The sequence below is a fragment of the Saimiri boliviensis genome, chromosome X, assembly GCF_048565385.1.
Source record: "Saimiri boliviensis isolate mSaiBol1 chromosome X, mSaiBol1.pri, whole genome shotgun sequence".
NCBI classification, from domain to species: domain Eukaryota; kingdom Metazoa; phylum Chordata; class Mammalia; order Primates; family Cebidae; genus Saimiri; species Saimiri boliviensis.
Genome location: NC_133470.1, coordinates 102587310 through 102602468, shown reverse-complemented (window position 1 = coordinate 102602468; position 15159 = coordinate 102587310). Strand labels below are relative to the sequence as shown.

The following is a 15159-nucleotide window of genomic DNA, read 5'->3' as shown; positions in this document are numbered from 1 at the left end:
CATCATAACATTACTTCATACTCATAAGCTCCTTTTAACTTGTCAGAGTCTTGCTTGAATTAGAGACTAGTTTAAACAGGAAATTTAGACTTTTACTCAAAAAAAGTTGGTTGATTGATTGATTGATTGATGGTTTACACTAGGACTTCATTCTAGTCAGTATAGCTGCTGGCAGTACAGCTGGCCAGCCTTTAATATACTGTTGCTTAAAGTCAAAGCATGTACTTAGAGTTCATGGTATTATTTATCCTACTGGTCTTCTATAACCTCTTCCCCATCCCCATCAGTCTTAAGTCAGTCTTGTTAAGTTATGACTAATCTTTGGAAATTTGTGCAGAATGTTATTTTAGATCAGCAAAAATGAGCAAAAAAGTTAGGAGAGTTTAAGATTTTCTTTTAAAAAGCATTTTATAGTTAAAAGAGCAATTTTGAGTGGTAGAAACACTTTGACATTTTATTTCCATTTTCTACTTACAGTTTTTTTTCTATTTTAGATCTTAGAGGACTATTAAGCTGAGCTCCTCAACTGATAAAAAGCCTGACATCTTAAACATAAGCAAAGCATATTTTTAGGTTAATTTTCACATAGAAAGCAATGTATTTTAGGTAAAATTCCGTGTAGAGATAACTATTTATTTAGTATTTATTGACATGCTTATTTTTTTAAAAAGGCTTTACTGGGGTATATTTTATATAGCATGATAATCCCATGTTTTAACTGTACAATTCCAAGCTTTTTAGTGTATTTATAGAGCTTTGCAAGGAAGATACACTGTTAAACAGTAGAAATTGAGAAAGCTCTTCTGATAGTATCTCTTAATTTGGTGATGGCTCATGCCTGTCATCTCAGTGCTTTGGGAAGCCAAGACAGGAAAATCACTTGAGGCCAAGGGTTCAAGACCAGCCTAGGCAACACAGTGAAATCCCGTCTCTACAAATAATAAAAATAAAAATATCTGTTGATTTGAAGTAACTTTTTTTTAAAGACAGGGTCTCATTCTGTCACCCAGGCTGGAATGCAGTAGTGTGATTACAGCTTACTGTGGCCTTGACCTTCTGGGCTCAAGTGATTCTCCGACTTCAACCTCTCAAGTAGCTGGGACTACAGATGTGCACCACCATGGCTGGCTAATTTTTTTTTATGTTTGTAGAAATGAGGTCTTACTATGTTGCCCAGACTGGTCTGGAACTCCTGGGCTCAAGCAGCCTTCCCACCTCAGCCTCTAAAATGCTGAGATTACAGGTTTGAGTCCCAGCCTGAAATAACATTTCTATCCTGTTTAGTAATTCAACAGCTTGTCATGCAAGATATTCACATATGCATATAAAACATTAGGCAACCTAATTTGGCAAAACTGTAAAATGGAAAATTTTAAATTGTTTGCAGCATTAATAACATTGATGTTAGTATGATTTTTACATGCTGCTTGACCAGTTTGAAAGCATGAGTTAAAAGCTGGTTGATCCGTACTAATCCTAAATAAATATCCTATGAACTATTAAATGTTTCCAGAATATATAAAGAAGCATTACGATGTCAACACACCCGGGTTTTTTTGTTTTGTTTTTTGTTTTTGTTTCGCAATAAAAACTCAATTTTTATTATTTTAAAAAATGCTTATTAGAAAACATACAGCTGGGTGTAGTGGCACGTGTAATTCCAGTGCTTTAGGAGATCAAGGTGGGAGAACCACTTCAGGCCAGGAGTTTGAGACCAGCCTAGGCAACATAATGAGACCCATTCTCTACACAGAAAGAGATAATTAGTTGCACATGGTAGCTGCGCCTGTAGTCCCAGGTACTTGGGAGGCAGAGGCAGGAGTATCCCTTGAGCCGTGGAGTTTGAGACTGCAGGAGTTTGAGACTGAATGGAATGTAGTACTGCATTCCAGCGTGAGTGACAGAGGGAGACCCTGTCTTTAAAAAAAAAAAAAAGAAAGAAAGAAAACACAACTGTGGAAAATTGTAAAGGATTTAAATCATTCCAAATATCACTGCCACTTTTTATTTAGAATATTTTAAAGAATATTCTTTCTCTATACACACACATATACATACTCTTAATCAGAGTAGCTAGCTGGGATTTTATTTACCTCGTGCCTAGATGGGAAATTATGTGGGGATTCCAAATACCTATTTCATTAAATTAAAGATGCCACTGATTTTAAGACTTAACACTATTTTTTATACTGCCAGGAAAGAAAACACTTCCAGTTATAGTTGTAAATTGCCATCAATTGTAATTCATCAATTTTAGAGCTATTAATAAAATGTGATGTGCTTCTTAGAGCAATGAAATATAGTACTGTATATTTGATGACCTTTTCTGTAATATTCAGAAAGTGAAAGTTAAATATGGGCCAAGCATGGTGGCTCACACCCGTAATTCCAGTATTTTGGGAAGTCAAGATGGGAGGATGGCTGGAACCCAGGAGTTCAGGACCAGCCTAGGCAACATAGCAAGACACCGTCTCAAAATATTAAAAATAAGTAAGTAAATAAATAAAAAGAAGGTTAAGTATGCAAACGTATTTCTTTTGTTGTGAATTTATTTCAATTTTATAGTGACTTTTTTTTTGAGACAAGGTCTTGCTCTGTCACCCAGGCTAGAGTGCAGTGGCGCTATCTTGGTTCACTGCAACCTCTGCATGGGCTCAAGCAATCCTTCCACCTCACTCTCTGGAGTAGCCAGAACCAGAGGTGTGTGCCACCACACCTGACTGATTTTTGTATTTTTTTGTAGAGACAGGGTTTTGTCATGTTGCCCAGGTTGGTCTCAAATTCCTGGGCTCAAAAATAAAAAATAAAAAAATAAAAAGAAGCCCCAGGAGGAAAAGTTGATGCACAAGTAAATTTTATTGTAAATGTTTTTGTGTAGACCTCAAGCAGAGGGAAAATTCATCTGCATTATAGTGTATACAGACTAAATGACTGATATTAAAATGAAATTTTTAAAAAATGAAGTTATCCTTAGGATTAGCAATCTTCGAGAAAACTTTCGTTTTTTTTTTTTTTTTTTGAGTTACAAATTATCTTCATTTACATTTGAGAAGAGTGAGTCACAGAGGGATTAAGTAATTTACTCAAGATCATACAAGTCTTTGATTCGAATCCAGTCTTTTAACTCTGCAGAACTCAAAGTCACTGTTATTTGGAAAAACTTTTTAACTGATGTGGATCCTCTAATATGGGCTTCCTGTTATTAATTCTCTATTAGTCAGAAGTTTTACAAGCAGACAGAATTCATTTTGCCAATTACAGGATTTTCCTTCGGTTGCAGTCAAGGTTCATAAAACTGTAACTCTTTATCTTTAATCAGAATTTCTTTTTTGAAACAAGGTCTTGCTCTGTTGTCCAGACTGGAATGCAGTGGCACACTCATAGCTCATTGCAGCTTTGAACTCCTGGGCTCAAGGATCCTCCACCTCAGCCTCCCAAGTATCTGGGACTACAGGTGCATGCCATCACCCTTGACTAATTTTAAAAAAAAAATTTGTAGAGATAGGGTCTTGCTATGTTGCTCAGGCTGGTCTCAAACTCCTGGCCTCCTGGCCTCAAGCAATTCTTCTGCCTTGGTCTCCCACAGTGCTGAGATTACAGGTGTCAGCCATTGCACCTGGCCAAAACTATAACTTTGTGTGTGTGTGTGTGTGTGTGTGTGTGTGTGTGTGTGTGTGTGTGTGTATTTGTATATATATTTATATTTATTTCAAAGGCATCAAAAGAGAGAAGCTATAACTTGCAGTCTTCATCTTGATAGTGACTTGATTAGGCTATCTGTTCGCCATCAAAGATGCAAATTAATAGACTTTCATTGAGCATATTAAAAATGCAGAAAATTTTGGAGTCGTTTTTTATTTTAAATAAATTGTATTCTGTATATTTAAGGTATACAACATGATGTTATGGGATACGTATAGATGGTTAAAAGATTAACCATCTATATGTATCAAATTGAAGTTTTTGGTGGCAAGGGGAGCTTAAAATTTCATTTCGTGTGAATCCCAAATACAGCACAATTTTATTACCTATATTTCTCATGTTGTACATTATATTTCTAGACTTGTTCATCCTACATATCTGCTACTTTGTGTCCTCTGAGCTACATCTCCCCATTTTCTCACTTGCCCCCCAACTAGTTTCTTAAAGTGTCTCATACACAAGAGGTCAGTAGCTTTCACCTTAAACTTTTTTCTGTATGTATTTAGTCAATTTCTTTGAGATATGCTTTTCTCTCCAGAATAGTTAGACGTAGGTATACCACTTCAATGTTGACACTAGTTTACCTAGAACTTACCTTCTGCAAATCTGCTCTATCTCCATCTCTAACTGTCTATCTGTCTATCTATCTATCTTTATCTATCTATCTATCTGTCTCTGTCTGTCTGTTTGTCTCTGTCAATCTGTCTGTCTATCTAAAGCAAATTCATGCTCTTCTGTTTATTGAATTGAGACCATAGACAGGGGTGAGGGAAAGAATTTGGCAGGTATGAGGATGCATATTATCTGTGGCATAAGGAAACTTTACAGAACTAGGGTCAAAAGTATACTTTCTAGTTCTTTCCCATGGCTTTCCACTTTGATGTAGTCCTTATCAGGCAACTGAGGTTTTATATAAGTCCCCTGATTCTTAGAACATGAAAATGTTGTTTTCAAGTTTGGCCCCTTGAAACCACAAATTTTGTAAAAAAAAAAAAAAAAAAAAAAAAAGAAGAAGAAAACGGAATGATTTCCTCATCAAATACATATTAATTATCTGTTATATAGCCATGAGAAGTGGTTCCGTTGAACACATTTATTTTATCAGATCCTAATCCCAAACCAGACATAGAATGGAAACCATGAAGATAGGATTAAATAACTTCTGAATGTTTGAAAATAGTGTACTTAAAAATACCAGATTTTTTATTGAGACAGGCTCTCACTCTATCACCCAGGCAGGAGTGTGATGGTACAATCTTACCTCATTGCAGCCTTGACCTCCCGGGCTCAGGTAATCTCCCACTCCAGCCTCCCAAGTTGCCAGGACTCCAGGGTGCATGCCACCACACCCAGCTAATTTTTTTTTAAATTTTTATAGAGACAAGGTTTCACCATGTTGCCCAGGCTGGTCTAGAACTCCTGGGCTTAAGTGATCCTCCCACCTCAGCCTCCCAAAGTGCTAGGATTACAGGAATGAGCCACCATACCTGACTGAAAATACCAGGTTTTTAAGTATCAGCACTACCTTTTCAATCTTCTATTATTATGTTGCGCTAAATGGTGTTTTTTATTTAATTAGAGCAGTGCTATTCAATAGAACTTTCCTTGCGGATGAAAATCTTTTATGTCTCTGTTGTGTGGTATAGAGCCACAAGTGACATGTGGCTTTTGAGCACTTGACACATCTTGTGCAACACAGGAACTGAATTTTTAAGTAATGTATATTGCCACATGTGGCTAGTGGCTACTGTACGGGACAGTGTAGAACTAGATGATCTGTAAGGGTTCCGCTTCACCAGTGTCATTTTCTTAACTGATAAAAACCTTTAGTTTTTTTTTAAAAAGCCATGTGTTTATTTAAAATAATTCCTAAAATACAAGTAAATAAATACACTTATTGCCTGGGCATATATCCTTCCATACTTATTTTTTCTGCATACATATTTTGGAAAATGGAATATCTGCCATTTTTTTTTATCAGAGATAGAATCTACCTCTAAAAATATATGATTCTAACATTGTCATTTTTGTTGGCATTTGATCAGGATATAGAAAAACAGTAAAAGCACAGAGGATGGTTGAGAGATTATGATATGAAGAGAAAATGTCATTGATTGTGGTAGACTTGGGGCCTACCCGAATGTCAAGAGAATGACTGTTTTCCAGTAAGAAAATTCCATTCTAGGAGCCTAAAAGAAAGGTCTGAAGTTCACTGCAGAAAGCAAGCTACATAATACTAAGCCACTAAGGGGACGTGGAGCCAGAACTTCCTACCTTATTAGTACTCTCATCATCCCTCTTGGGAACCCAGCCTTGTTGATTAGCCTCTCTGCTTTCTCTCCTCATAGTTCAACCTTCCTGTTTGTTCCAAGCAGTTCTTTTCCAGCTGATTTATTATGCATTTCTGTACAGCTTTTCCTCCTCTTTACCTATAGCATGGTGCAGTTTTTATTTCCACCTAGAGGTTTTCAAAATTCCTAGGGGGTGGGCAAGTCGGCATAAACAAAGTTCTTCCCTATCATTTTTCTTATTTTTTCACCTTGACTGAAGAGGTAGACAAAATAGAAATAAAGACATTAAGGGCATGTGTTTGTAGTTCAAAAGAACTTCTCTGGCAATTTTATATAGTTGACAGTGACATTCTGAGTTCAGGACAGATTGGACTCCTTGGCTGAGAGGAGTGAGGAGATAGGATGGTAGAGAAGAGGGTAGAGCAATTCTGGAGGAAGCTTTCCCCTCACCTTTGCCAGTCCTGTTATCCTAAACTTCACCATGATTAAAGATGAGGGAGGCACTCAATAAAGAGATCTAGTGGGAAGCTTGTTCCAGATAGCCAAGGAGGGAGGTTCACACAGTTCCTTTGGCCACCAGGTGGGGTAGTTGATCCATGTATGCTATTTGCGTACAATTTTGGCACTTATACCTGTATTCCAATGTAGTGAACTATTCCAATTAATCTTATATTAATATTTTTATTAGTTTATATTATGGTGGCTATAGGCCAGGCAAGAGAGTTAAGAAAAAATAAATTGCCAAGTATGATGACTCAAGCCCTGTAATCTCAGCACTTTGGGAGGCCAAGACAGGAGGATCGCTTGAGTCCAGGAGTTTGAGACCAGCCTGGGCAAAATAGTGAGATACTGTCTCTATTTTTTTTAAAAGCCTTGGGGCAAACAGGAGTATGGAGGTTTGGGTGCTAATAGAACAGCAGTGTCTTACTGCTTGGAGTTCTCTTGTTTCTTGTCCTATCACTATAGCCTTTGGATCACAGCAAGTGTTCCCTGACTCCATACTTTTCAGTTCTTGAATATTTTTTTCTTTATTCCTCTTGTCTCTGTAAAAAGGAATCAACTGGAGTTGGACTGTAATACCAAGTATTTCCAGAAGATGTCACTATTTAACAAGCTTTACAATATAAATCATTTTAGTGTGACTCACTGTCATCTTGTCGAAGCTTGTTGTCTTTTTTTTTTTTTTCCCAATCAATTCTGTATGTTTGAAATGTTGAAATGCTGGATTTTAAGTTAGTTAGAATAAGGGATGTTTGTAATTTCCCTAAAATGAGAAGTAATATGCAAAGGTTGATATCAGAAGTCATATGCTCACTTTGCAACACCAAACAATGCTGGCCCATTTGTGTTTTTCAAAAATAATACTCCATAATAAATGGAAGTGTATATAGAAGCATAACAGATATAGCACGTAAAAGCAGAAAGTCTCATAAACCCCATTCTCACTACTCATGTAATTGCTGTTGTAAATTTGTTTAAATGTTGAATAAAAATGGTTTCGTAGGCAACACAGTGTCCTACTAGTTGGTGTTTTAAATAGCATTATTCTGTCTCTGTGTGCATTGGATTACCAGGTTCTTTTTAATAGTTGCATGGTTTTACATCATGTAGATGAACTTGATTAAATAGTTCCCTGTTAATGGACTGGACATATTGGTTCATTTTTGTGAACAATTGATAGAGTGAACATTTTTTTTTTTTTTTTGATAGTAAAAAGATAGACAGGGTGTCACTATGTTACTCAGGCTGGTTTTGAACTCCTGGGGTGGAGCGATCCTCTTGCCTATGCCTCCCAAAGTGCTGTGATTACAGGCGTGAAGCCACTGCACCCAGGCCAGTGAACACTCTTGAATGTACCTTTGTATACTTGTCAGTGTTTTCGTCGCATTGATTCCCACAAGTGGGACAACTGGGTTAAGTGGCATGCATGTTTCCAATTTTATTAGGTATTGCTATATTCAAAAGAGGCTATGCCAGTTAACACTCTTACCAAGAGTGCTTATTTCCCCTCAGCATATCATCAGGCTTGAGTTTTGCCAGTATGGGTGAGTGAGCAGTAGAATCGCATTGTTTTACTATTTGTTCCTCAGATAGACATAATTTTACACCTTGCGGCCTTTTCTTCTATAAATTGTCTGTCTGTGTTCATTCTCCATTTTCCCATGGGTTCTTATTGTTGGAGCCCAATATATAAAAGGGTATTCATTACAGAACTTTTCTTTCCGTTTTGGTTCATGTCATGCCTAGGTTTTTACCCTTTCTATGGATGTGAAAAAAAGAATTCTATATTTTCTTCCGGTCCACTTATGGCTTTATTTTTTGCATTTAGATTTTAATCCATCTGGAATTTATATTTGTGTATGCTGTGAGGTAGGGACCATACTTTTATTTTTTCCCAAATGGATAACTAGTTGACCAAACATCATTTATTGAATAATTCATCTTTTCCCTACTGACTCGAAATACCATCTTTATTGTATACTAAATCCTCATATATTTCTGGGTCTGTTTCTGGGCTCTACTTTGTTCATACACTGTGCTGGTACTGCACCACTGTAATTGCTGTGACTTTATGGTATGGTATGGTATGGTTTGCTCTCTGCCAGGGCAAGTATAAGCTCTTGTTCACCTGCTCTTTCACCCAAATTTTCTGTCCTGAATCCAGCACAGTCAAATTGTGGTCATTGTCACCACCAACTACAGTGGGTGTTGAGCGTTCCCCGTTGAAACACCTGTAAAGGTTTTTATTAGATTCTGTGATAGCAGGAAAGTGGGAGCCTAAAAGGTATTCCTTAAAGGACTACTAATCTGATCTGGTTTCCCAGAAATGCTGAATATGACTGGGCCTGGGCTAGGCTTTTGAGGGACGTATCCTTGGGGTTGGTTGTGATATAGACCAGACCTTACAATTTGTTTGACTCATGGGTATCATACAGGGCCAGAACCAGACACCTGTCATGCTAATAACTTCCCTCACAATTCAGAAGTCACTGTGATTGAAGATGGGTGGCTGTTATAATGCTGCCCACTTAAAAATGGGTGTAACCTATTTTTTGGACTCTTGAAAACATCAGATTAGTAATGACCAATTAGGACTTTTTAATTTTTACTAATCTCTACTTGAAAGTTATCTAGTCATTCATTTCAGGAAACCTAATTCTTATAATTCATATCATTTAGAATATCATAATGCTATGGACATTAGATAGCTAACTTCTAAAATCTTCTAGTTCCCATTTAATTTGAAGTTTGTGTATATACATAGGATATACATATACATATGTGTGTGTATATCGATATAGTTTTGTTTTGTTTTTTTTTACTAGAATGACCAGTCAACGGGAGACATAAAAGTAATTGGTGGAGATGATCTGTCAACTTTAACTGGAAAGGTATGTAACTTGAAGGGGAAGAAAAAAGCACTGCATACAAAGAGTCAATTAGTAACACTGTGCTTTCAATCAATCACTAAGAGATAGTTTACATAGTATAACTAAATAGGTTATTTAACCCTTGGAAGCAATCTAGGTTAATTATCTTTCCCTAGGTCATGTAGCAAAAAGACAGTAGAATCCAACATTAAACTTAAATGTCCATGTTGCCAAGTACTGCTGTCTGCCTCTGTGGAAATTTAATTTGGGATCCTTCAAAAAATATTGATAGGGGAAAGATAGCCTTTTTTAAACAAATAGACTCACATAGTTTCCTAAAAGATAGCAAAGCAGTGTCATGTAGTGGCTGAGAGTGTGAGTTCCAGAGACAACTGATTCAAAGCCTGACTTAGTACTCCCTAACTCTGTAACCTTGGGCAAGTTACTTAACATCTGTGTCCCATATGTGATTAGGGTGAGGTTGATAATAGCAGTCATAGAGTTAAGAGGATTAAGTGGGCCTGGAGTGGTTGCTCACACCTGTAATCCCAGCACTTTGGGAGGCCGAGGTGGGCGGATCACCTGAGGTTGGGAGTTCAAGACCAGCCTGACCAACATGGAGAAACCCCACCTCTACTAAAAGTACAGGATTAGCCAGATGTGGTGGCACATGCCTGTAATCCCAGCTACTTCGAAGACTGAGGCAGGTGAATCGCTTGAACCCAGGAGGCAGAGGTTGCAGTGAGCCGAGATCACACCATTGCACTCCAGCCTGGGCAACAGGGTGAGACTCTATCTGAAAAAAAAAAAAAAAAAGAGGATTAAGTGGTATAATATAAGTAGAGCTCTTACAACAGTTTCTGGTAAATAAATGTACTAAATAAATTCAGACATACTATTAAGAAATCTCAAAAGAGTTTTCTTAGTACATTAAAATTCTCCTAGTGTGGACCATTGGTTTTGGTATGTTGTGCTTCCATGTAGTTTATCTCAAGATGTTTTTAGATTTCCCTTTTGATTTTTTTATTGACCCATTGGTTGTTCGGGAGCATACTCTTTAACTGAAAATAATGGAGATATTAAGGTATTTTGAATATTTATCTTCTAGTACATTGAAAAACTTTTTGAGTAACTAGTAATAAATGATGGAATCTGCTGCTTTTTTTTGAAGTTGCCAGTTACTTACTTACACTGTGCCAAATATAAAGGCATTAATCTCTTAAAAGTTTCTTTTTTTGAGACGGGGTCTCACTCTGTCACCCAGGCTGGAGTGCAATGGTGCAATCTTGGCTCACTGCAACCTCTGCCTCCTGGGTTCAAGCAATTCTCTGCCTCAGCCTCCTGAGTATCTGGGATTACAGGTGCCTGCCACCATGCCTGGCTAATTTTTGTGTTTATAGTAGAGACAGCGTTTCACCATCTTGGCCAGGCTGGTCTTGAACTCTTGGCCTCGTGATCCACCCGCCTTGGCTTCCCAAAGTGCTGGGATTACAGGTGTGAGCCACTGCTCCTGGCCTCTCATAAAAGTTTCACAACAATCCTATAAGGGAGAGGATATCCCCATTTTACAGATCAGGAAATTAAGACTTAGTAAGGTTAAAAGACTTGCCTGAAGTCACAGAACCAGTAAGTGGTAGAGCTTAAATTTGAATGCAGATCTGACTTTAAAGCTCTTTTCTTCCTTTAGATTTTTAGTGTTCATTTATTACTTGAATGAATATCTATAAGAAAACTTTAACATGTAAAACTGAAATTCTCTGGTCCCATATCAGGGTCATGCCAAACTAATGTCCTCCTCAGCATCTTTGGAAAACTTCAGAGGAGAAATTAGAATATATTGACTCTTTGCCCCTCCTGTTCATTTCATATACCACTGCTAGACCTGTCCTTCCCTTTCAGCATGCTTGATCCATATTTAGAGGCCATCGAAGCCGTTGCTCATCTAATCAGTTTTGAGTGCTGGAATGGACCTAGCCTTTTAGGCCTTCTATGATTTAGTTTGATCTTGTCTTTCCCACCTAATGGCTCTGTTCTACTACATAGATCTGATCTGAAACAGGTCTCTGTTTCTAAAGTAACTTTGTTTTCATGATAGTCACAGTAAAGTACATTTGTTATGGAAAAATCAGTAAGTATAGATTGAGTGAAAGTTATTTCTTAGTGGTAAGATTATGGGATTATTTGAACTTTCTGTTTCATTTTATCTTCTTTTTTTTTTTTTTTTTTTTTGAGATGGAGTCTCACTCTGCTGCTGGAGTGCAGATGTGCAATCTTGGCTCACTGCAACCTCCCCCTCCTGGTTCGAGTGATTCTCCTGCCTCAGCCTCCCAAGTAACTGGAGATTATAGGCACGCACCACCATGCCCAGCTAATTTTTGTATCTTTAGTAGAAATGGGGTTTTACCATGTTGACCAGGCTGGTCTCAAACTCCTGACCTCAAGTGATCTGCCACCTCAGCCTCCTAAATTACTGGGATTGCAGGTGTGACCCACCGTGCCTGGCCTCATTTTATCTTTTGGGAGCATTTTTGTGTGCAGATATATATGTATATAAATATTTTTCCCCTTTTTTCCAGTTAATACTTGAGCATATGAACTTTGGACCCCAAATACCTGTGTTCAAGTCCTTAATACCACATACTGGCTATTTTCATTTTATCAAATGGCCTCTTATCCTCATTTTTGTCATTTATTAAGTAGAGATGTAACTACTTGATATAACATTAAAACTCAATAATAGTATTCTTTTATTTTTTAGCCTCTAGTATCTGTACTCCTTGTACCATGCTGGGATTCATTTGAACAATTACATGGTTTTTTAAAGTATATTATTAAATTTGTAATTTACTTAGAATTTACTGGGACCTTGTACAAATGGGAAAAAAAAACATAATTTTGTTACTCATTTGCTGTGTGCCTTTGGATTGTTCCTATTTTTTGTATTCATTTTCTCCCCATATCCTGAGCTCCACTTTGAATAAAAGGTAATTTTTTCCTGCCTGTAAAATAGGCTGTCAATAGACTGCAGCTGTTTATAGTTGCTTCACTGAAGATAACTCAGCATGAGAGAAGTAGTATGAATTTCTTGGCACAAGTTATGGGCTAGCCTTACTTCATTCTGTACTTGGACCTGTTTAGGCTTATCAGAGATCTTACCTCTAAAGATAAACTGCTTTGAGACATTAAAAGGTTAAAGCTTTACTTGGTTAAAACTTTACTTTTGATACCTAGAACAGTGAGTCTTCAAACCTGTATTTGCATGTCCAATTTAGAAGAAGTTTTCTGAGCATTTACACCTAATATATGCATTTTAAAATTATATATGATTTGTGGTAATAATATATATAATAAAATACATATAAAAATATAGATTAGCCGGGCGCAGTGGCTCAAGCCTGTAATCCCAGCACTTTGGGAGGCCAAGGCAGGTGGATCACGAGGTCAAGAGATCGAGACCATCCTGGTCAACATGGTGAAACCCCGTCTCTACTAAAAATACAAAAAATTAGCTGGGCAGGAGGCTGAGGCAGGAGAATTGCCTGAACCCAGGAGGCGGAGGTTGTGGTGAGCCGAGATCGTGCCATTGCACTCCAGCCTGGGTAACAAGAGCGAAACTCCGTCTCAAAAAAAAAAAAAAAAAAAATTAGCTGGGCATGGTGGCATGTGCCTGTAATCCCAGCTACTCAGGAGGCTGAGGCAGGAGAATTGCCTGAACCCAGGAGGCAGAGGTTGCAGTGAGCCGAGATCGTGCCATTGCACTCCAGCCTGGGTAACAAGAGCGAAACTCCATCTCAAAAAAAAATAGATAGATAGATAGATTAAACAAGGTGAGGTAAAGAATTAAACAGTTCTAGTCTTTCTTGCAACCCAGTGGATCTTGTGTGCCCTACTCTGGTAAACACTGTCTTAGAAGAATATATAGAACACTAAAATCTTGATGCTATAGTTATATGACAGAGTATGATGAGAGCTACAGATAAACAATACAGCATGAATCTTCTTGTGGCAATGTTTATAACGATTATGTGAAATGCCGCCTCATTCTTATAACTAGCATAAGAACAGATGAGACTTTCTCTGCTTTGAGTGTTAATTCTTAGATGGCATTTTCTGTATTTTCTCTTAAGGGCTCTTCAAGCTATAAAATTCTTAAATGTAGGAAGCAAAGTGAGGGTTTATGGTGAGAGGAAGCATTGGTATCATTTTTTAGTCTAATCCAAGAATATAGACACATCCAGAAAATGCAGATCAATTTTAGCCTAAGGAGAAAATATATTTTGAATTGGAGTACATATGGTAAATTAAACTATATGCTTTTTGAGTTATTGTACAAATATAATTCTTAGAATGTTAGAGGCAGGAGACTGTAAGAGACCAACTAGTTCAAGTTTCTCATTTAACACATGGGAAACTGAGGCCAGAGAAATTTCAAGACTTGCCAAAGATTAGACCTCTTGTTAAGTAATAAAAGTGTCTTAAAAACAGATGGCTCAAATTGTGCTTTTAAAATTTCCATTACAATGAAAATTTCTGTATGACAGGCTTCCAAATTCCAGTAGATGGCCTACTTGTTTAAAGGAGAGTTTGATATAATGTATCTAAAAACAAGAGTTTGGATAATTCCTTGGGGTTGTTATGATATGATTTGACTTATAATTGGAAATACTGTCTTATTCATTGTACTGATTTTCATTTCTCTTTTTCTTCTAGAATGTCTTGATTGTGGAAGTAAGTTCACATTTACTTTTAATACAACATTTATTTTTCTAACTTAGTGTGCACCATCCTAAAGGTAAGCCAGGGAAAGAAATTCCTCTGCATCAGTTTTAATGGTGGGCTTGTGTTCTAAAGGAGTGAGACTGGTTTTTTTGTAAAGACTACTTAATAATTTGTTTTTACCAATAATGGAATGATGTATTTCCTACCTCTCTCTTTTAGTTTGCAATATTTTCTTTCTAAAGATAACTCTCTCTCTCTCTCTCTCTCTCTATATATATATATATATATATATATATATATAATATATACACATACATATATTTATCTTATATTTTATATATCTATATCTTGCTTAGACTTTGTCTTATGTAATATTTGGTACATAAAATAATATTTATAATTTATAGACTATTTCCATTTGTTATTATGTCCTAAAGTATTTTGTATCTTAGCGCAGAGAGGCTAAGCAGTCTCCTAGGGTTACCAGCTAGTAAGTTAAGGGAAACCTTTACTTCCTTTAGCTCAATGGTTCTCAAAGTGTGAGCCCTAAACCAAAAGTATTAATATCACATAAGAAGCTACTGAATCAAAATATCTGTGATGAGACCCAGCAAGGTATGCTTTAACAAGTCTCTGAGTGATTCTGATGCATGCTAAGGTTTAGGAGCCCTTGTTTTTACTCATGAGTCACTTTCTCATTAAGGCCTTTCCTGGCCATCCTATATAAAATCTCATGTTTTTACCCTATCTACTTCCCATTCCTCCTCAGTACTTTTATTTTCCTGATCACTTATCACTGTCTAACTGCCTCTCTCTCTATCTCTTTCTCTCTCTCTCTCTCTCTCTCTCTCTCTATATATATATATATATATATGTGTGTGTGTGTGTGTGTGTGTGTGTGTGTGTGTGTGTGTGTGTAGTAAATCCTCTGTGGTCATCTATTGAAATCTTTCTGTCTTACTGAATTCTACAAACATCTAAAGCACAGCTTGTGATCCTACCTCTTACTCAGACCCCTTTCTCCCATTCTTTAGTCTTTAGGCTATATTCTTTAGAGATTTTCAGTGTGACCTCCA

At 37.0% G+C, this 15159-nt stretch overlaps 1 protein-coding gene across 3 annotated transcripts in view; it reads left to right on the top strand.

Annotated features, from left to right (window-relative positions):
• Window positions 1-15159, top strand: part of HPRT1 (hypoxanthine phosphoribosyltransferase 1) — a 38172-nt gene that overhangs the window by 14502 nt on the left and 8511 nt on the right. For all 3 annotated transcript variants that reach the window (XM_074391772.1, XM_003931150.3, XM_010341757.3), the window contains exons 4-5: window positions 9320-9385; window positions 14075-14092. In XM_074391772.1, coding sequence (XP_074247873.1) covers window positions 9320-9385; window positions 14075-14092 — 84 coding nt within the window. The remainder of the gene's footprint in view (window positions 1-9319; window positions 9386-14074; window positions 14093-15159) is intronic.